The sequence below is a fragment of the Rhinatrema bivittatum genome, chromosome 2 (assembly GCF_901001135.1).
Source record: "Rhinatrema bivittatum chromosome 2, aRhiBiv1.1, whole genome shotgun sequence".
Lineage (NCBI taxonomy): Eukaryota > Metazoa > Chordata > Amphibia > Gymnophiona > Rhinatrematidae > Rhinatrema > Rhinatrema bivittatum.
This window is the reverse complement of record NC_042616.1, coordinates 715,146,297-715,167,126: the sequence shown is the minus strand read 5'-3', so window position 1 is coordinate 715,167,126 and position 20,830 is coordinate 715,146,297. Positions and strand designations below refer to the sequence as shown.

At 43.9% G+C, this 20,830-nt stretch overlaps 1 protein-coding gene across 1 annotated transcript in view; it reads left to right on the top strand.

The window, feature by feature from the left end:
- Positions 1 to 8,122, top strand: part of LOC115085580 (2-iminobutanoate/2-iminopropanoate deaminase-like) — a 44,247-nt gene extending 36,125 nt beyond the window's left edge. The window contains exons 4-6 of the mRNA XM_029591772.1: positions 1,136 to 1,204; positions 2,147 to 2,202; positions 7,957 to 8,122. Of these exons, the coding sequence (XP_029447632.1) occupies positions 1,136 to 1,204; positions 2,147 to 2,202; positions 7,957 to 8,013 (182 nt within the window). The 3' untranslated portion in view covers positions 8,014 to 8,122. The remainder of the gene's footprint in view (positions 1 to 1,135; positions 1,205 to 2,146; positions 2,203 to 7,956) is intronic.
- The last annotated feature ends 12,708 nt before the right edge of the window (positions 8,123 to 20,830 follow it).

The following is a 20,830-nucleotide window of genomic DNA, read 5'->3' as shown; positions in this document are numbered from 1 at the left end:
AAATCTCATTGGTGGTGGTGTCATCGATATGGGAAAACTCCTCCAGAAACTCCTGGTAGGAAAGTTGAAATGAAGCCCACAAAGTCCATTTTGAATATAGGGATTGTAGGGCTTCATTCCCTAGACCGCTCCCTAATTCTTTGTAAAACTTGGAGATGTTAGGATCTTTGCTCTCCTTATTCAACATTATAGTCATCAGAGTCGTAGTGGAGGTAGTGTGCGGTCTGTAGTCAGCCTGTTTAGTCATAAAGTGTCTTATCTGTAGGTATGCATAAAAATCAGTTTGGGGGAGATGGTATAACTGTTGAAGATCCAAAAAACTATACATTATTCCCATTGCTGGAGTGGATGGACTAGCTGATACAGGTATTCCAAACCCTCTTTTCCCCATCTCCTGAATACAGAGACCCCCCCTTCTGGGTGCGAAGTGTGGGTTATCCATAATGTTTAAAAAAGGAGTAAGGCCTTTTGGGTGCTTAACCCATTTACACACAATGCACCAAGTGGTTCTGCATGACGATACTATCAGATGGGACCGGGCAGATGAAGGGCGTTTAGCCTTTTCCACATGCACTAGGTGGTTCAAGGAGGGCTTTCCAAACCATTCCTGGAGTTGTCTGTATGGAGTGTAATAAGAGGATCCAAGCAGCTAGTCCCGTAGGAATTGCATGTTACAAGCTAAGTTATATTTGAACAAGCTTGGGCATCCCAGACCTCCTGCTTGGGCCGGCTGTTGCAACACTCATAGTGGAATTCTGGCTTTCTTGCCTCCCCATAAAAATCTGCTAAGGGCTCGGTTCAGCAACTGGACATCTCGTGCCTGAAGCCATAAAGGAAGCATTTGAAGAACATACACCCATTTCGGAAGCATCACCATTTGATACAAATGTATACGCCCTTTTAACGATAGTGGCAAAGCCTGCCATCGAGCAAAGGCGTCTATTGTACTTTTCATTTTGGGGAGGACGTTTAGTTTGTATATAGAATCGAGCGAAGCCGGTATTGCCACCCCCAAATATTTAAGCTCTCCCGGGGCCCATTTCAAGGGGAGAAAGCTTTTTTTTTTTTTCAACAAAACTTTTAAGCAGGTTGAAATCCAGATCCTAATGCTAACCAAAGGCTTTGTGTCTTCCAGTTGTGAAAACTACGGTTTTGCTGACTGATATGAATGACTTTGATGATGTTAACAAAGTCTACAAACAAGGTAGTTAGTTCATTCATTTCCTGTTTGATTATTTTACTATTAAATTTCATATATATATATATATATATATATATATATATATGTGTCACTGTCATTAAGACATTAAAAGTCTTTATCTCTTTGACTCTGTCAAACACAAATACAATTTTTAGATCTCTTATATCATTTTTCAGCTCCTACCTCTGACTCTATGGTATTCAAAGCAGCCCTTGGGGGCCCCCCTATTCAGTCAGGTATCTTGTCAAGTAACACACGAATTGCTCTGTTGTGAGGATGTGGCTCAGCTGGTGCTAAAATCAGTACCCAACCGGCCTAGAGAGGGGGAGCCCTCTGGTTTCATCAAAGGAGGACCCTCTAGTTAAGCAAAAGCCTTCATCTTTCCTCAGGTCAAATTATCTCTCACCACCAACGGGAGTTCAACACATTGTAGTGAAGATGTTTTTCTGTTCTTATATTCAGTTTCTCTGAGACAGAAAAAATGGGAAAAAACAGACATAGCTTTCCCAAAGTACACATTCCCGGCCAGTTAGAATGTTACATATATTTATGAACTGTATGGGTAATCTTCCAGTTCCAGCCAGGAAATCTTTTGCTATATTTGATATTAGATGAAATAATGTGAGCTCACCCAAATCTTATTTAAAATAACGTGTGTGTATATATATATATATATATATATATATATATATATATATATATATATACATACATACACACACACACACACACACACACACACACATACATTAAAAATTCGGAACAGGAAGGTAAGACTGTTTACTCTAAAGTTACTGACAGCAAAACAAATGGTCCCCAGAGTCACATCAGCCGGAAGCACTTAGTGCTAGATCTAATCATTCACGCTTATGTCCATTTACATTCCTTTTCATTATCAATGAACAGCTGCCGAATTCATATTTATGGGACTCTGCTTTTCTCTAGTTTTCCAGAGTCATGTCCCAGCCAGAACAGCTTGCCAGGTTGTTGCTTTGCCAAGAGTAAGTAACAATTATTGCACTGTAGTCTTATATAAATGTGAGTTGGCTAATAAAGAATCTATGTAAGATTTCTGTATGAAAGATTGTTGACATTTGATGTAAAGTTCCTCAACTGAGTTGCTTTTCTTCTCTCATACCTCATAACAACAGCAGGAATTTGCATGTTGTGTGGTTACTTACAGGTTTAAAAAGTATAGTATAAATAAGTTCAAAATAAAGGCCACCCAATCCTCACCATTTTTCAAACATCCAAACAGTTAACTGTTGCTGGTTCATCCAGAAAATAAAGTTATTAACAAGGATGTGAAGCAATAACTTACGTAATAAACTCAGAGACTCATGGGCTTCCATAGTCAGAAATATACAATGAAATCACAAAATTCTGGGAACAAAATAATTACATTCCTTTATCTTCATCTCCCAAGATACCAGACACTCTCGCACTTACTCCCCTTCACAAGATAATTTCCCTGGTAATACCCACTCCAATTTGTTCACCCTATTTCACTCTGACAAAGCATTGCCTCTAACTTATTTTTGATCTATATTTAATCTCATCTTGCAGTCGCTGTTAAGTTATTAAGTTTTAATATGTAGTTCCTGTTTCTTCATGAACTTCTGTGTAATGCCTGTTGCCTTTTGTTAGTTTTCACATGTTTTATGTAAAGCCCGTTGCTGCATTATGTTTTACTGTAAAACCGAGGTGATGTTCCAAACGTGCCGTGGTACATAAAAAACCCCCATAAATAAATAAATAAATAAATCAATACATACATAAAAATAAATAAATAACTACTTTTTCTGTGGCCCAACATCAGGGTTAGTCTGACTTCTCAAGCTCTTTAGGCATGCCTCAATTCCCAACCCTGGTTAAGGAATGGGGATCTCTTTTGTTAGTATCAAAATTAATATCCAAAAGGGACCAAATGCAACTTCAGCTTACAAGATTTACTCACTCCTTTATTGGTCATAGACCACCCCTCTGGCTTTCACAACACCTTTCTCCCTGTACAGGTTCCACAGACCACTGCCCGCAAGGAACACTCAGGGGTACTCCTCATTGTGGTCTCACCCCAAACTCCTGAACTTCCTCAGAGGGAAGAATGACCTCTTCTTCTTTTCACTTTTTGATTCGTTTGAGAGGAGGAAGAAACCCACTCTATGCCACTCCACGGCCATGGGCCTCTCCCCTTGAGGGGAAGAGCCCCTACAGGGCTCCAGTCCCACCTAGAAGGATCCCTGGGCGCCATCAGCCCATGGGCTGGCTACTCTGATAAGGGCAGGAACCAAAGGGCAAAACCTGCCAAAAACGTCCCATTCTTATACCTCCCGCTAAACCTTGGACACCAGTCAGAAAACTCCAGACTAGTGAAGGAACATACACACTGTTTTCCCAGCATCACATTCGAGGACCATGCTCGCTCATATAAAATGCCATCCAATGGTCTTTTAAACCATAACTTGCCTGACAATCTATTCCTCAGAACTGGCGCTTCTGTTAAAAATGCCTGTTTCCGACTACATTCCCATTTTACCTCTGCTGGTGGCGGGATCCTCAAAAAGTGTTCTCGAGAGGATTTTAATGTTCATGCAGTAGTACAGCATGGTAGCTTCTTGGCAAGATAAAAAGGGCCTAATTTATGTAAATCCTTAAAAACAATTGTTAAAAGCATAAATTCAGCATGAAATCTGATTGGCACCCAAGGAAGATCTTCCAGTACTGGTGTGCTCTCAGATGCTCCAGGTGCTAGTGCTGAATTGGGCCCTCTCTGGGCCCACTCTCCCCCTCCCCACCAATATGCTCTCTCTGCTCTTTGGCTCCTCCAAATTAAGTAGGCAAATTATGCCTATGGTGATATGTTCTGACTGACTGCTCCTGAATAGCAAACATGTATTTTAAATAATTATAACTTTCTCTACTTTCACTTGAAGAAGGCACATTAAAAGAGAATTACAGTAAACTCATTTTGATAAAAGCAATGCATGTTTTATTGTTGCCCGGTCTAATTGTGAAAAGAATGATCATAACTGTCTAATCCAGTGGTTCTCAACCTTTTTTCGGCCGGGACACACCTGGCAGATGGTTCTCACATGCGTGACACACTGAACATGTGACCGTCACGGGACAAAATGTAAATATACATTCTGCATCCTCAGGAACCACGTTGACCCCCAAAAATGGGTGCAGAGCAGAACTAGGGCATTACCCGTACAGCTCACCATACAAAAAAGATATTCTGGATCTGATGACATCTCAGTAAAAGCAAAACAAACTCTCTTTACTGGCAGGCACAATACCCCTCCTTATGAAAAGACAGTAATTTACCACTACAAATATTTGCCACCTCCTATTGGGAAAACAGAGCAAGCCAAGCTGCTATAGATACCTACTTAGAAATAATTGTAAAACTATACTAATAAATGTTACAAAACAGCTGATGAACAGAATAACATCCAACAATTAAAAACTCATAAAAATTAATAAAAATTGTCTAAATATCAAAATATTTCAAAACAGCAGACACATCACATAATACCCAATAATTAAAATGGCAGTCAATCAAGAAAAATAAACTTAAAAAGCTGTCTTTACTTACCCTCTCCAGCAACTCTCCTACTCCTTTCCCTTGCAGACCAATAGCACTCACTAGAAGCAGCAGTGGCTGCTGAAGCTATGTCCTCACAGTCCTCTTCCTTAAGGCCCACAACCAGTGACAACCAGTCTCTGTCTCACACAGACTAGTAACTTCCCTAACTAGTATCTCTTCCTCACACACACATACCAGTCTCCTCCCTGACCAGTCTTTGTCTCAAACACACAAAACACACCAGTCACCTCCCTGACCAGTCTCTCTCAATCACACACATGCTCTGTCACTTACATACAATCTCACACATATTCTGTCACTTACAACCACACACACTGCCACTCATGCACCCATTTTACCACAGACACTGCCATTCATGCACCCATTGTACCACACACACAAGCTCTCACTCATGCACCCAGGCACCCATTCTACCACACGCACACAAGCTCTCACTCATGCAACCAGGCATGCATTCCAACACAAACACACACACACACACACACAGCTGCCACTCACACACCCAGGCACCCATTCTACCACACTCACACACAAGCTCTCACTCATGCACCCATTCTACCACAGGCACACAAGCTCTCACTCATGCACCCATTCTACCACAGGCACACAAGCTCTCACTCATGCACCCAGGCACCCATTCTACCACACTCACACACAAGCTCTCACTCATGCACCCAGGCACCCATTCTACCACACTCACACACAAGCTCTCACTCATGCACCCATTCTACCACAGGCACACAATCTCACATGGAGCTTCTTCTCGTTGTTTGGCCCAATAAGCCTGGCCTCCACTTCTCAGCTGCCTCTGGCCTGACCTCTCACGGTGCACAGGGTCTCTCCGTCTTCAGCCGCCGGCAATGGTGCACAGCATCTCTACGTTTTTCGGCCCCGCTGGCCTCGGCTTGCAGCTTCTCTTCATTCTTCGGCCCCGCTGGCGTCGGGATGCAGGTCTCTTCATATTTCGGCTCCGCTGACGTCGGAGCACAGGTCTCTTCATTTTTTGGCCCCGCTGGCGTCGGCGCGCAGGTTTCTCCACTCTTCAGCCACCGCCGGCGGCGCGTGTCTCTTCATTCTTTGACCCCGCTGGCGTCAGAGCGCAGGTCTCTTCATTTTTCGGCCCTGCTAGCGTCAGGGCGCAGGTCTCTCCGCTCTTCAGCCGCCAGCAGCGGCGCGCAGCATCTCTCCATTCTTCAGCCCCGCCCCTGGGGAGAAGGGACGCACAAGCAGGGCAGTGGAACACCGGGAGCCGCGACACACCTGCCGGTGCTTGGCGACACACTGGTGTGTCGCGACACACCGGTTGAGAACCACTGGTCTAATCTACTGCAATTATAAAAATGAACTTTCACTATGGGAGAAATGTGAGCTTATAGCAATAGGGAGGAGTTTAGGATTACTCTTAAATTTCTGATATAAAGAATAAAGTTTAACCATCTATCTCTGGTATGTAGCTGTGGTAAAACCGATGGCTTAGCAACGCACAGTACTTCTGTCTTAAGCAGGTTCAGTTTCAGATTATATACAGTCATCCATTCCTTCACTTTCATCAAGCTGTGATTTAGTTTAGAGAAGGCTTCTTGTTCTGAGAGAAACAAAAGTAGATAGATCTGTACATCATCTGCATAAATTAAGAGTTTTAAACCTAGCTAGTAAATCAAGCCTCCTACTGGTTTCAGTTAAACACTGAAAAAATTGGAGATAGGAAAAATAGCATCCTGCTGTAGTTACACAATGTTAGCTTCCACCCAGAAAAAAGATCTAGGCATCGTAGTGGAAAATACATTGAAATCTTTGGCTCAGTGTGCTGCAGCAGTCAAAAAAGCAAATAGAATGTTAGGAATTATTAGAAAGGGAATGGTTAATAAAACGGAAAATGTCATAATGCCTCTCTATCACTCCATGGTGAGACCGCACCTTGAATACTATGTACAATTCCTCTGGTCGCCACATCTCAAAAAAGATATGGTTGTGATGGAGAAGATACAGAGAAGGGCAACCAAAATGATAAGAGGGTTGGAACAGCTCCCCTATGAGGAAGGCTGAAGAGGTTAGGGCTGTTCAGCTTGGAGAAGAGACGGCTGAGAGGGGATATGATATTTATTTATTTATTTAAAATCTTTTCTATACCGTCATTAAGTTATTTACCATCATAACAGTTTACAGGCTGGCAAAAATAGGCATCTGTAAAATCATGAGAGGTCTAGAATGGGTAAGTGTGAATTGGTTATTTACTCTTTTGGGTTATAGAAGGACTAGAGGACACTCCATGAAGGTAGCAAATAGCACATTTAAAACTAATCAGAGAAAATTTATTTTCACTCAACGCACAATTAAGCTCTGGAATTTGTTGCCAGAGGATGTGGTTAGTGGAGTTAGTGTAGTTGGGTTCAAAAAAGGTTTGGATAAATTCTTGGAGGAGAAGTCCATTAACTGCTATTAATCAAGATGACTTACAATTAATAGCAGTGGCTATTTCCTATCAGTAGCATGGGATCTTCTTAGTGTTTGGGTACTTGCCAGGTACTTGTAGCCTGGATTGGCCACTACTGGAAACAGGATGCTGGGCTTGATGGACCCTTGGTCTGACCCAGTATGGCATGTTCTTAACTCCACAACACAACGGATGCAAATATGATGAATTATTACCCACACTTACTTTTATATCCGTCTGTTGTTCAATGCTGCTCTTTGTAGTAGCAAAATTTACCCAGGCTCTTTTCAATCATTGTGCAATCAGGGTAGCCTCAGATCCTGCTTGATAGGAAACCTAAACAAGAGTTTCCTGTGCCAAAGCCTAAGCAAACTATTGCCCTCCTAATCTAATATCTGTCCTGATTGTGTTTCAATACCTACACAACCCTGTCATACCATTTTAGGAACAGCACCGCATCACTGTCAGGCTCGCTGGTTATGGGGAGCGATGGCCCAGAAGTGCCATCCTGAGCAGTCACCAATGCCATGATAAGAACCAGAAAGTTACTGGGGATCCAGACAGTTACAGAATCTTTCTTTTTATTGTTTCCCCAAATACCCAAGGTCTTTGCTTTACAAGATGAATGGAAGAAAGATCTGATGAGCATTCCTGGTATGTAGATGCATAATTATCTAATCTTGTTGCACTGTTTCCACTCTTGTCTTGCAGGGAGGACTTGTTGAGATTGAAGCAGTAGCAGTACTGGGGCCCATCATAGATGCATAGGACTGACAATAAAAAAAGAAAAGAGAAATTGCAAATGTTTAACTAATTAGGCATATTAGCAGGATTTTTGTTTCAATATAATAAAAATAAAATCTCTATCAAAGTTCAATTGTTTCTCAAATGTATAGATTACACTATTCTTTAATGTTCATTCTACTGATTTTATTCATCTGCATCAGTTATTCCAGTAAAATATTTACTTCGGAACAATACCAGATGGTGTGGCAGTGTGTTATTCTTCCTGGATGATGTCAGAAGGCATCTTCCTCCTCCTACTTAACATTTCTATAGCATTATTCAAAGTAGGCAGCACTCTAGAAACAACACATAAGAGGCAGTCCCTGCTCAACAGAGCTTACACTCTAATCAAGACAAACATATGGGGAAAGAGATATGGAGAGTTTCATATAGGAAGACAATGGTTAAAATTAGTTAATGAAGCTGAAAGGAGACAATTTAAGCTTAAGATAAAAAAAAAACACAGCCTCAGAAAGGTGGGTTTTTAGATGGGATTTGAATGAGGCAGAGAGGGAGCATGATGCACCAGCTCAGGAAGTTTATTCCAAGCACAAGGTGCAGCCAGGTGGAAAGCATGGAGTCAGGAATTGGCGGTAGAGGAGAAAGGCATAAGATAGGACTGACTTGTCTGATGAGCAGAATGCATGAGGAGATGTGTAATGAGAGAGAAGAAAAAACTTAAGGGCAAGATTAGATAACTGTAATTACCCCTTCCCCCGCTTAAGAAAGAATCCAAGGGAACATTGAGTGTATATTTTTCCCACTGATCTTGAATGTTCTAGTAGGTGGTGGAACAGGGGCTACGCCAATATACAACTATCACAGAAATATATGTTGTACGAGTGCCGCAGGCAAGTGAATCCCTGTGTTTAGACTAGAGCCCCACTGCTAGATCCCAAGAGATGATATGAGCATACTGTACAGGAAGTGAGTTAATTGACTGAAGCTGGAGTGTAGTGTGTGAACCTGCAGTGAGTGGAACTGAAAGACAAATAGACCCCAGAGAAATAGATGGAGAGAGAATGATAATCTGCTAGAAACCTTGAGCTCCTGGGTGGTGCATGGAGCCCCACTTGTGTATGTGTCCAGTCAATGATGACAATTGGAGCAGTGAGTAAAAGGTGATCCTCCCAACACATACACTCCAAAGAAAACATGAAAATCCTTTATATGGCACCTTTGGAGCAGAAGGATTTACTGGTTAATACCTTCTAAGAAAGGTAAGTATTCAATAGGGATTTTGTCAGAAGATCCTTTGTTTGGGTAATTGTTAGGAATGAGAGAGTAAGGTACTCTGACACAATATCTATGACATCTTTTATTAATGTGATATCATGGTAATAGACGTTATTTACAGAAAGTTATTTACATACCACATGATTGCATATGCCATCCAGCACCCTTCGTGTCATCAGCCTTGTATCGAGGAGTCGTCAGGTCAGCAAAGGCGAGAAGGGAGTTTTCAGCGTCCAGCACTCTATACGTCTATAGAGGCAATATCTCCTACTCCCGCCGGACACTGGAAAGTCCTGCTCTTTTATACTGTGCCGTAAACAAGTGTGCATGTGAGAGAGAAATGATTGATCACTATCCCCCCCATGTTATGTATCAACAGTTGCTAGTACCCAGTCCTGGACTAGTCCTGTCCCTGGCATGCAGGCAGCTGATCAGACCGCCTTAGTCCTGACAGGGAGCCAGAAAGCTGAGTTGCACAACCTGCTAGGGAGAAACCGCATGCTTTAAAATCCCAGAGTTTTTGGGTTTTTTTTAACTTTACTCTGAGTAACACATCTGAAGTTAAGGAAGATTTATCAATGATTTGTTTAGTGGATGGAGATTCAAGATCCCAAAATTCCAACTTAAACCCATACTACTGGAACAGGTTTCAAGGAGTTGGGATTTGTGAAGTTAGTGGTAGACTGGGATAAAATGAATCCACTATGTGCACAGTACTGATAATTAAAACTTGTGGACACTGAAACTGTGCCTGTGGAGGAGCTTGTAACTATAGTGCCTGAAAAATACAATTTAGATCAATTGGAACATAAAGTAATGATGGCAGAAAATGACCAGATGGGCCATCCAGTCTACCCAGCAAGCTCCTTCTGATAGTAAGGAACCACAGCTATAGGAGTTGTTTGAAATATATGTTATATATAGTTTTTGTTGATTATATATTTATCTCTCTCTAATTGTTTCTTAGTTTAAATTCTGTACTGTCTTCCATTGCCCAGGTTTTACGCTCCCTGTTTAATGTAACTTTACTTTCTACCTTGATGTTAATTGGTTTCCCCTCAGTTACATTGTAAACCGGTACGATAAGACCTAGTCTTGAGCATCGGTATAGTAAAAGAAATTAAATAAATAAATAAAATAAATAAATGTGTTAGCTAAGGCCTCAAATTATCAGTGCTGAGGATTTGCTATTGAGTAGGGATGTGGAGCAGGGACGGATTTGTCCCATTCGGTATTCGTTTTCTTGGGGAGCCAAATCCATTGCATCCATTCTCAGGGGACCCCGATCCATTCATTAGTTAATTATGTATTCGTTTCCCAAAAATAACTACATCCCACCCCTTTAAATTTAATTAACTGCAACCCCCCATGACTTACCAAAAGTCCCTGGTGGTCCAGCGGGGGTCCTGGAGCGATCTCCTGCACTCGGGCCATCGGCTGCCGGTATTCAAAATGGCACCAATAGCTATTGCCCTCACTATGTCACAGGGGCTACCGGTGCCATTAGTCCGCTCCTGTCACATGGTAGGAGCAATGGACGGCTGGCGCCATCTTGTGCTCCTACCATGTGACAGGGGCCGACCAATGGCAGCGGTAGCCCCTGTGACATACTAAGGGCAAAAAGCTATCGGTGCCATTTTGAATACCGGCAGCCGACGGCCCAAGTGCAGGAGATCACTCCAGGACCCCCGCTGGACCACCAGGGACTTTTGGCAAGTCTGGGGGGGGGGGGGGGAAGACTCCTGACAGTCTAGAGAGATGTACAGAGAAGGAGAGTGTTGGAAGAAGAGACTCTGGTAACTCAGTCGAGAGAATTTTCTGTTTTGGCTGCACACCTGCTGTGCCATTATACAGACAAGCTAAGCTCTGTTTTCAACTCTAGATATGCAGACTGACTGGCTTGTTAACTTCCAAACACTTATTATGTAGTGATAATTGAATAAACACAGAACAATTGTAAGATGTAATGGACTTAAGAATAACTGTACAGTGTGTTTGGGCTATTATACTGATGATGAGTATTTCTTAGAATACTTTAGTTGAATGTAGGGTAAAAAGACAAAACTTTCGTTAGGGGTGTTAAAGAGAGATGGTAGTTGTAAGATCAGCTCAGATCCTTTGTATGAAATGGAGGTTTCTTTGCCAGAGAAAAACAGTTCCCCATGGTACCCTAAGGCCTGTAGGGGTGACCAATTAGAAAAAAGATTACATCCTAAGTCAGGAAATGGACAGTAGGGAATTTCTACTCAGATTGCCCACAGTCCAGCCCCCATGACCAACTGGATCAAAGGTTTCACAACCTTACAACTGGGGTGACCATCTCTGGACCTCAAGAGCCACAAAGAGGACAGATTTTTCAGGATATTCACAATGAATATGCATGAGATAGATTTGCATGCACTGCCTCCATTATGCAAATCTATCTCAAGCCTATTCATTGTGGATATCCTGAAAACCTGGTCTGTTTATGGCTCTCAAGGACCAGAGTTGTCTACCCGTATCTTACATTGTAACTGAGTCAATCAATACAATCACAGGTCAGAGGGTGGCAGTATAATAAAAAGTATAGCAAAATAAGCACAGCTCCAGCACTGCTCTCTACATTAATGGCGAGGATGGACGGGAAATAGAACCATAAGGTTACTAAGGGCCAAGAGTAACAGATAAGTATGAGAAAAAAACCAAGTGTGAAAGCTTGCTGGGCAGACTGGATGGGCTGTTTGATCTTCTTCTGCTGTCATTTCTATGTTTTTTCCTGGCATTACGCTGTGCGATATGCCCAAACTAGGATTTGCAATAAGTATTGCAAATCCTGTTTCAGGCAGGAGTGGAGAGAGAGAGGCAGACTGTAGGGTTACATGCATATTAGTCAGCTTTTTATACCACTGTAGGAGGGTCAACAAGTAACTTGAGTTCAGGTTTTGATGGTGGTCTAGGGTTGGGGGGGGGGGGCAGTTTTACATGCACAGAGGTACGAACAGCACAGTACACATCAGTGAAGATTTGATGTGATTTGGAGTGAGGAAAGGTACACAAAGATGAGTTCTTACACTGTATGCTCAGCCTAGTTTGATGCACTCTCTATCTAGCTGTTATCAAGCTAGGTTGAGAGTACAATGTACAAATATCATCTTTGTGTACCTTTCCTCACTCCAAATCACATCAATCTTCACTGATGTGTACTGTGCTGTTTATACCTCTGATTCTGCATGTAAAACTGCCCCCCCCCCCCCCAAACCCTAGACCACCATCAAAACCTCACCTCAAGTTACTAGTTGACCCTTCTACAATGGTATAAATAGTTTACTTATATGAGAGCCTTATAAAAAGTCTCACTCTCTGGACACTGAGGGCCGGATTTTAAAAGCCCTGCACGCGTAAATCCGGCCGGATTTACGCGTACAGGGTACTCGTGCGCCGGCGCGCCTATTTTGCATAGGCCGCCGGCGCATGCACAGCCCCGGGACGCGCGCAAGTCCTGGGGCTTCGTAAAAGGGGCGGGGGAAGGGGTGTGTCCGGGGGAGTGGCACCGGCCCAGGGGCGTGGTCAAGGCCTCTGGACCAGCCCCTGGGTCGGGTGATGGCGCACCAGCAGCCCACTGGCGTGCGCAGATTTACACCTGCTTTTGGCAGGTGTAAATCTGCCAACAAAAGGTAGGGGGGGTGGGTTAGGGAGGGGAAGCGGAAGGAAAGTTCCCTCCGAGGCCGCTCCGATTTCAGAGCGGCCTCGGAGGGAACAGGCAGCGCGTACCGGGCTCGGCATGCGCAGGTTGCACAAAATGTGCACCCCCTTGCACGCACCGACCCCGGATTTTATAAGATACGCACGTATCTTATAAAATCCAGCGTACTTTTGTTCGTGCCTGGTGCACGAACAAAAGTACGCGCGCGCGTAAATTTATAAAATCTACCCCCGAATGAGAATTTGGACATTTAAAATTATTTTGTTTACAATTGTTTGATGCACATGTAGTTTCAGTTAAGCATTCCATATAAAAAAAAGCACTTTGCCCTGACTGTAACCAGGGTACCACACTAAATTCTGTGGGGGAGGGTTTTTATGGTCAAACATTTTTTCAGTCTATTGCAATGCTGGACACACATGTTTTCTTTAAATCTTAGCAACAGAGTTTTATTTTTTTGTAAATTCTGACTTAGCCAGCTAAGTGGTGCAGTCTGAAAATTTGGCCGTGCTGACCATCTGCCACTTAGCTGGCTGTTCCTCTGGCTAAATGAGGGGTGGGTGCTCTCGCTGCAGAGTAAAATGGCCACATGACCGTGAGCTCCTGCCTTCCCCGAGCCTAAAAATAGCAGATAGAGTGCGCTGCACCCGACCTGCAGTAGTGAAAATTCAAGCACACGACAAGGAAACCTCCCACGATGACCCAGAAAAAGAAAGGACCAAATTTTAAAGAGTTCTCCCACTCGAAAGCACCCAGCAACGAGGAGGGGCCTGACGGCGATTTTGAAGCCTCAACCTCACGTGAGCTGACAACCGCGGGAGAGTGCGAATCGGGGGGAGCTGCGGCACCGGTCACAGATTTACCCACAAAAGAGGATTTCCGTCACTGGTTCAGTGAAATAAGACAAGAAATGAAAAATCACAAACAAGAGCTTTTAACCTCCATGGACACTATTAAAGAGGAAATGGCTGATATAGGCAGGAGGGTGGATGAGTGCGACATGCGTCTAGATGCACAGTCTTTGAAAATTGAACATTTGCAAAAATCTATTTCCCAGATGACCAGCGATACAGAGGACATAACAGCTAAGTTGGAAGATTTGGAAAACCGCAGCAGACACTGCAACTTGCAATTTCGGGAAATACCCAAAACAGAAGATTATGCAGACTGTGGGACAACAATTCAAAAAAATATGTGCTTTCCTTCTGCAACAACATAACTCTAATGCAGAGTCTGTCATATACTCCGAAATTGAACTGGAGCGAGCTCACAGGTCGCTTGGACCCAGTATTAATGGTAAATCCAGGGACATCCTAGTATATTTCTCTAGATATCCTATGAAAGAAAAAAAATATATCAAGCTGCAAGGAAGCAGCCCACATGGGATTGGGAATCTCACAAAATTCAGATTTATGCTGATCTCTCTCCCCTTACTTTAAAAAGGAGGATGGAATTTAAGGACATTACTACAGTCCTGAGGAAAGAAGGGCTTCGATACCAATGGCTCTTTCCGTTTGGCATCGCCATGACCATAGATGGAACAACCACCAAGGCCAAAACAATAGAGGTAGCGGCAGCCATCTTGAAAGATGCCGAACATGCGGTGAAGCTTGTAGTGCCAGGCAGGCAGCCCTCCTCAATTGCTCCAGTGGACACCCCTCGGTCGCAGAGGATGCGTAATGGTAGCAAAAGGCTTCGAAGAAATTCTGGTGACCACGTTCCAGAACAAGATAAAGGAAAGGGCTGAGATGCGGGGACACAGTATTGCAACTGGCTACATCACCCTGAGATAGGGAAAGTTTACAGGACAGAGTGGTTTCCTGTTGGATATTGTTGCAAGAAATTCAAAGGTTTATTTTATCTGTTATAAACATTAGTGGTTCAAATGTGAGTTGGGGGAGGGGGGCAGGCTCCGAGGATGATCATGTCCTCTATTGCCTACACAACAGTGCTTGGGCATAGGCCTGCGGGGTGACCAGGGAAATGAGGGGGGATGCTGGGATAAATATGCGGATTTTATATATAATATGTCTATACAGGTCAATCAGCATTATTGGACAGCGTAATGGTGCGCAAGATGCAGGTAATCTATGGTATACGGTGGCTACAGATGTTTATGAGGGAATTCATGGAAGCTGTGGAATGGCTCGCTTGAGGAGAAGGGTGCTCAGAGGTCGATCAAACACACAATATGATGTCAATTAAATTATAGTCCCTTAATGTAAAGGGCCTGAATAACCCACAGAAATGTCACACATTCAGAACTGAGGCACAAAGATCGGGGGCAGAAGTTCTGTTTCTTCAAGAAACACATTTGAAAAAGAGATACGAGAGGCTACTCAAGTGGCTGCTCTACCCACAGCAATTTCATGCCGCAGCTTCTAAGACAGCAAGGGCGCAGGAGTGAACATATTTTTACATAAAGACTTACAGTGCCTCATCACTAAATATGTGGCAGATCCACTGGGACAGTACATTTTACTACAACTGGAAATAGCTAAAGAGTGCTATACTTTTCTCAATATTTATGCTTCCAATACTGATCAGCAAAGCTTCCTGCACAGTGTGGGTGAGGGACATCTGATCATTGCAGGTGATTTCAATCTTACCATCCAACCACACATTGATAACTCGACTAGTGGAGGTCAAGGGGTTTCACAGGGTCGCAAATACCTTAAGACATTTATTAGGGATAGAGATTTACTAGATATCTGGAGGCATAGATATCCCACTACACAGGACTATACGTTCTTTTCTCATCCACACCATTCCTACTCCCATATTGATTTCTTTTTAGTGGATAAACTTATAAGTCACAGGGTTAGAGAGCCAGAAATAGGCTCTATCACCTGGTCAGACCATGCACCCATTTGGATAACCATCCAATTGGAAGCCACAAAGGTGGGAATGAGATATTGGAAGTTAAATGACTCTCTGATGGAAGATGGTGCATTTTGCCAGGTAGTACGGTCGGCAATTGAGGAATATCATCAATTTAATGGGGAAACATCTTCTAAACCACTCTTTTAGGAATGTTTAAAAGTCGTTCTGAGGGGAAGATTTATTTCCCAGGCTTCTCACTAAAAGAGGATGAGACAGGCAAAATCAGTAGCACTGATTTCTGAGATATCCCTTTTGGAAAAGAAGCTTAAGGAATCCTCTTCCATTCGAGTATACGCCCAACTACAAAAACTCAAAAACGATTTGAAAACATTACAGGCAAATGTTATAGCTCATAAGCTACAACTAACAAAACAAGAACACTTTGAATGGGGCAATAAAGCAAGATGGCTGCAAGCTCGCAAACTGAAACGGCGAATAGCCCAAAATCAAATTACAAGGATTAAAGATGTGGATGGTTCAATGTTGGTCTCCTCGGAGGCGATACAGCGTAGATTCCAACAATTCTATGGATCACTATATGCCACATATGCTAATATTCAGGAGGCAGGGATTGCGGCATATTTAGATGCCATAGAGTTGCCCCAATTGTTAGACACAGAAAAACAGTTCTTCAAATCTAACATAACCCTAATGGAAATTCAGTCAGCTATAAAAGACCTTAAAGTTAATAAGGCCCCCGGGCTAGATGGGTACATCGGCCTCTTTTATAAAAAATTCAAGGACCATATTTCTCCTTATTTAATGGAGGCTTATAATGCACTCCGGGACGATGCTTCCTTACCGTTAGAAGCCAATGTGGCTGGGATCACAATATTGGCTAAACCAGGTCAAGATCCATTGAACTGTGGCTCATATAGGCCTATTTCCTTAATATAGATTTGAAAATACTAGCTAAAATCTTGGCTAATCGCCTCAAATTGGGTTATGACCAAGCTAATCCATCCAAATCAAGCGTGTTTCATACCAGGGAGGAAGGCAGTGGATAATGTTAGGAAAATTATAGATTTATTGTGATGGGCCAAACAATATCATACCCCAGTATTACTAGTGGTCGATGCTGAAAAAGCTTTCAACATAGTGCACTGGCCTTTATTTCGAACCTTGGAGAAAATGAACTTTGGCCCAAAATTTTTAAACTGGCTACGTAAACTATATGATAACCAGAGAGCTAGGGTCAAAGCAAATGGGGTGTATTTGGATCCATTACCTATCTGCAGGGGGACGCGACAGGGGTGCCCTCTATCCCCTCTCCTGTTAGTGTTATTCTTGGAGCCCTTCACTACTAGAATTTGAAGAAACAGTCAATATTGGCATAAGGGTGGGAGGCAAAGATTATAAATTATCGCTATTCGCGGACATATTTACGTTAGAACCTCAACATTCACTGCCCGGAATTATAGATCAATTGCAGGCATTTAGTTCAGTATCAGGATTCCACTTAAACCTTGAGAAATCGGAGGTTCTAAATATTTCTTTACCATCCGACCAAGTAGACTTTCTGAAAACATAATACCCCTTGAAATGGGCAGGGACCAAAATAAAATATTTGGGAATCATGATAGGCAACCAATTGGAAGACCTGTTTAAACTAAATTTCACCCCCTTAATTGCTAAGATATTCAGGGAACTGGATGAGTGGACAAACTTCCCCATTACCGTATTTCCACGACAATAACCCGCCCACGTATATAACCCGCCCACACACATAACCCGCAGGTTTTCAAGATTTATGAAAAAAAGTTTTAATATACCCCGCCTCCTCATATAACCCGCAATTCAAAAAAAAATAAAATTTTAAATACCTGTCGGAGGGCCGCGTGGGTCCAGGCGGGCGGCGGGAGCCGGGTGGTCGCGTGTTAAATCTAGGCCGCGGGCGGGTGGGCGCTTGTTCCAGGCGGCGGCGGCGGGGGGCGGGTGGACGCGCGTTAGTTCGAGACGGCCGGCGGGTGGTCGCGTGTTAAATCTAGGCCGGGTCGCACAGGTTCACTGCCGGTGGGGGCACAGGTTCACTGCCGGTGGGGGCACAGGTTCACTGCCGGTGGGGGCAGCCCCCACCGGCAGTGAATGAATGCGCGCCGAAAGCAGCTTGTTCCAGGCGGCGGTGGCGGGTGGACGCGCGTTAGTTCGAGGCGGGTGGTCGCGTGTTAAATCTAGGCCGGGTCGCTCAAGGCAATCTAGGCCGGGTCGCTCAAGGCAGTCACATGCCGTGACGTCACGGCATGTGACTGCCTTGAGCATCGAATCGCAGGGGTCGCATTCATTCATCCAGGCGGAGGAGCCGGCTGCTTTCGCCGCTACTGCCTTGAGCGCCGAAAGCAGCCGGCAGCGGCAGCTGAAAGCAGCCGGCTCCTCCGCCTGGATGAATGAATTCATTCACTGCCGGTGGGGGCTGCCCCAGCCCCCACCGGCAGTGAATGAATGCGACCCCTGCGATTCGATGCTCAAGGCAGTCACATGCCGTGACGTCTCGGCATGTGACTGCCTTGAGCGACCCGGCCTAGATTGCCTTGAGCGACCCGGCCTAGATTTAACACGCGACCACCCGCCTCGAACTAACGCGCGTCCACCCGCCACCGCCGCCTGGAACAAGCTGCTTTCGGCGCGCATTCATTCACTGCCGGTGGGGGCTGCCCCCACCGGCAGTGAATGAATGCGCGCCTGTGCGACCCGGCCTAGATTTAACACGCGACCACCCGCCGGCCGTCTCGAACTAACGCGCGTCCACCCGCCCCCGCCGCCGCCGCCTGGAACAAGCGCCCACCCGCCTGCGGCCTAGATTTAACACGCGACCAATCAGGAAGCGGCCGGGCGCAGGGATAGGACGGACTCCTCTCAGCTGCAGCCTATTCAGAGTCGGGAAACTTTATTGGTTGTAAAATTTTTTCTGGATAACCCGCCCACGTTTATACCCCGCGGGGGGCATGCGGGGTAGGTAAAAACGCACATTACCCGCGGGTTATATGCGTGGAAATACGGTACTTGGACAGGGAGAATAACAGTTCTCAAAATGAATATTCTTCCAAAATTTAACTACTTATTCCAGTCATTGCCGATACATATCCCAACTACACTGCTAAAAAAATGGCAGAAATGCTTATTCGCCTTTATATGGAAACACAGACCTCCCAGGGTAGCCCAAATGATACTCTATCACCATAAACTGAGAAGGGGGGGGGGGGGGGGGCGCTAGGAGTCCCTAGATTTCAATGGTATTATGTAGCCACCCAGCTCAATGTGATCTTGTCATGGCACAAGAGAGGGGAAACCCCAAGATGGGTAGACATCGAACAAGCAAGGCTAGAGTCGATACCAATGAAAGCTCTCATTTGACAACCCAGGGAAACATGGAAATATGGAGGAGTGATTTTTCTACCACTGTTAACTTCACTAAATACATGGACCCAGTAGAAACATCTAATTGTGGGGTCGAGGACATACTTCCATAGCACATACTTATTCCACAATAAAACATTTTCACCGGGGTGGGACTCTTCTCGCTTTCAGGATTGGAAATGCCAAGGAGTGAGGATTCTGGGTCAGATATGGGTACAGAATGATATGGCCTTGGAGTGACTACAGACACTTCACCAATTACCCTCCTTGGCAGCGTATTCATATCAGCAACTCAGCCACTTTGTGCGACAAGCAGGTATAAAAGGGGAACTTGGGTAGGGGAAATCTCAATTCGAAGGGTGGTGTGATATGGCACACCACATTAAGGGAGGTCTCTCAAAAGTGTACAATTTATTGCAGGGGACATTGAAAGGCAGACCCAGATACATGCAACTCTATGAGAGGGATTTCGGAAAGTCTTTTTCTGATGAGGAGTGGGATCAGATACTTCTGTGCACAAAAAGAAGTTCTGCATATGCTGCTCTTACAGAGAATGGCTATAAAGTGCTATTTCATTGGCACTTCACACCTCACAGATTATATAGGGTTAATTTCAGTAACGATGATTTATGTTGGAAGGGTTGTGGCCAATCTGGGACTTTAATGCAAATGTGGTGAGAGTGCCCAAAGGTTTAGAGAATATGGAAGGATATGTTTGATCTTACAGAGTGTACACTGCACAGATATCTTGAGTTATCTCCAGAACAAGATCTTTTGAATGGCCCAGTGGATAGTCCCAAACACAAATAGTTGCTGATCACTCAATTTTGTATTAGAGCGAAGTGCCTCCTAGTGCAAACATGAAAAAGTGCAGGTGCCAGTGAAGGAAATTCTGCTTCAAAAGTTGGACATCATGTGTACCCTGTACAGGATCACAGCTCAAAAACATCTAAACATCCCCAGCTTTCAACAGCTATGGCACCCTTAAACTCAATGGAAGGAGGGAGAATCTTGCATTGCTCCTATGACTTCTATGTAAAACTTCACAAGACAATGGCCAAAGACGATAGGAAATGAACATTAATGACTGGAATGATTTTATTGTAAATCCTGCTTTATTCATCAACCTGTATTCAGCTACTGCTCATTGTACATTGCTTTTCAAGCTTTGATGTGTTGATGATGATTACATGGTATTATTCTTGCAGACATATGTACATTGTTATTTTTATTCCAATATTTTCAATAAACATTACATTTAAAAAAAATGTGGGGTGGGATGGGGGTTTTCCAAGGATGGAGCTACTTATGCTATTAACTTAGCTAGGTAAGTGCTGAATTTTAGGTGGACGTGGTTTAGTTAGCCAGATACATGTCTAGGACAGCTATTTGGCTGTCCTCTGTAGCACGCAGCCGTATTGTAGTCTTTATAGCAGGGGTGGCTAACTGATCCTCGAAAGCTACAAACAGGCCAGATTTTCAGGATATCAGCAATGAAAGAGAGAGTTGCATATAATGAAGGCAATGCATGCAAATCTCTCTCATGTATAGTCATTGTGGATATCCTGAAAACCTGGCCTGATTTTATCTCTCAGGGATCAGAGTTGGCCAACCCGGTTCTATAGCAAAGACAATATCAGTGAG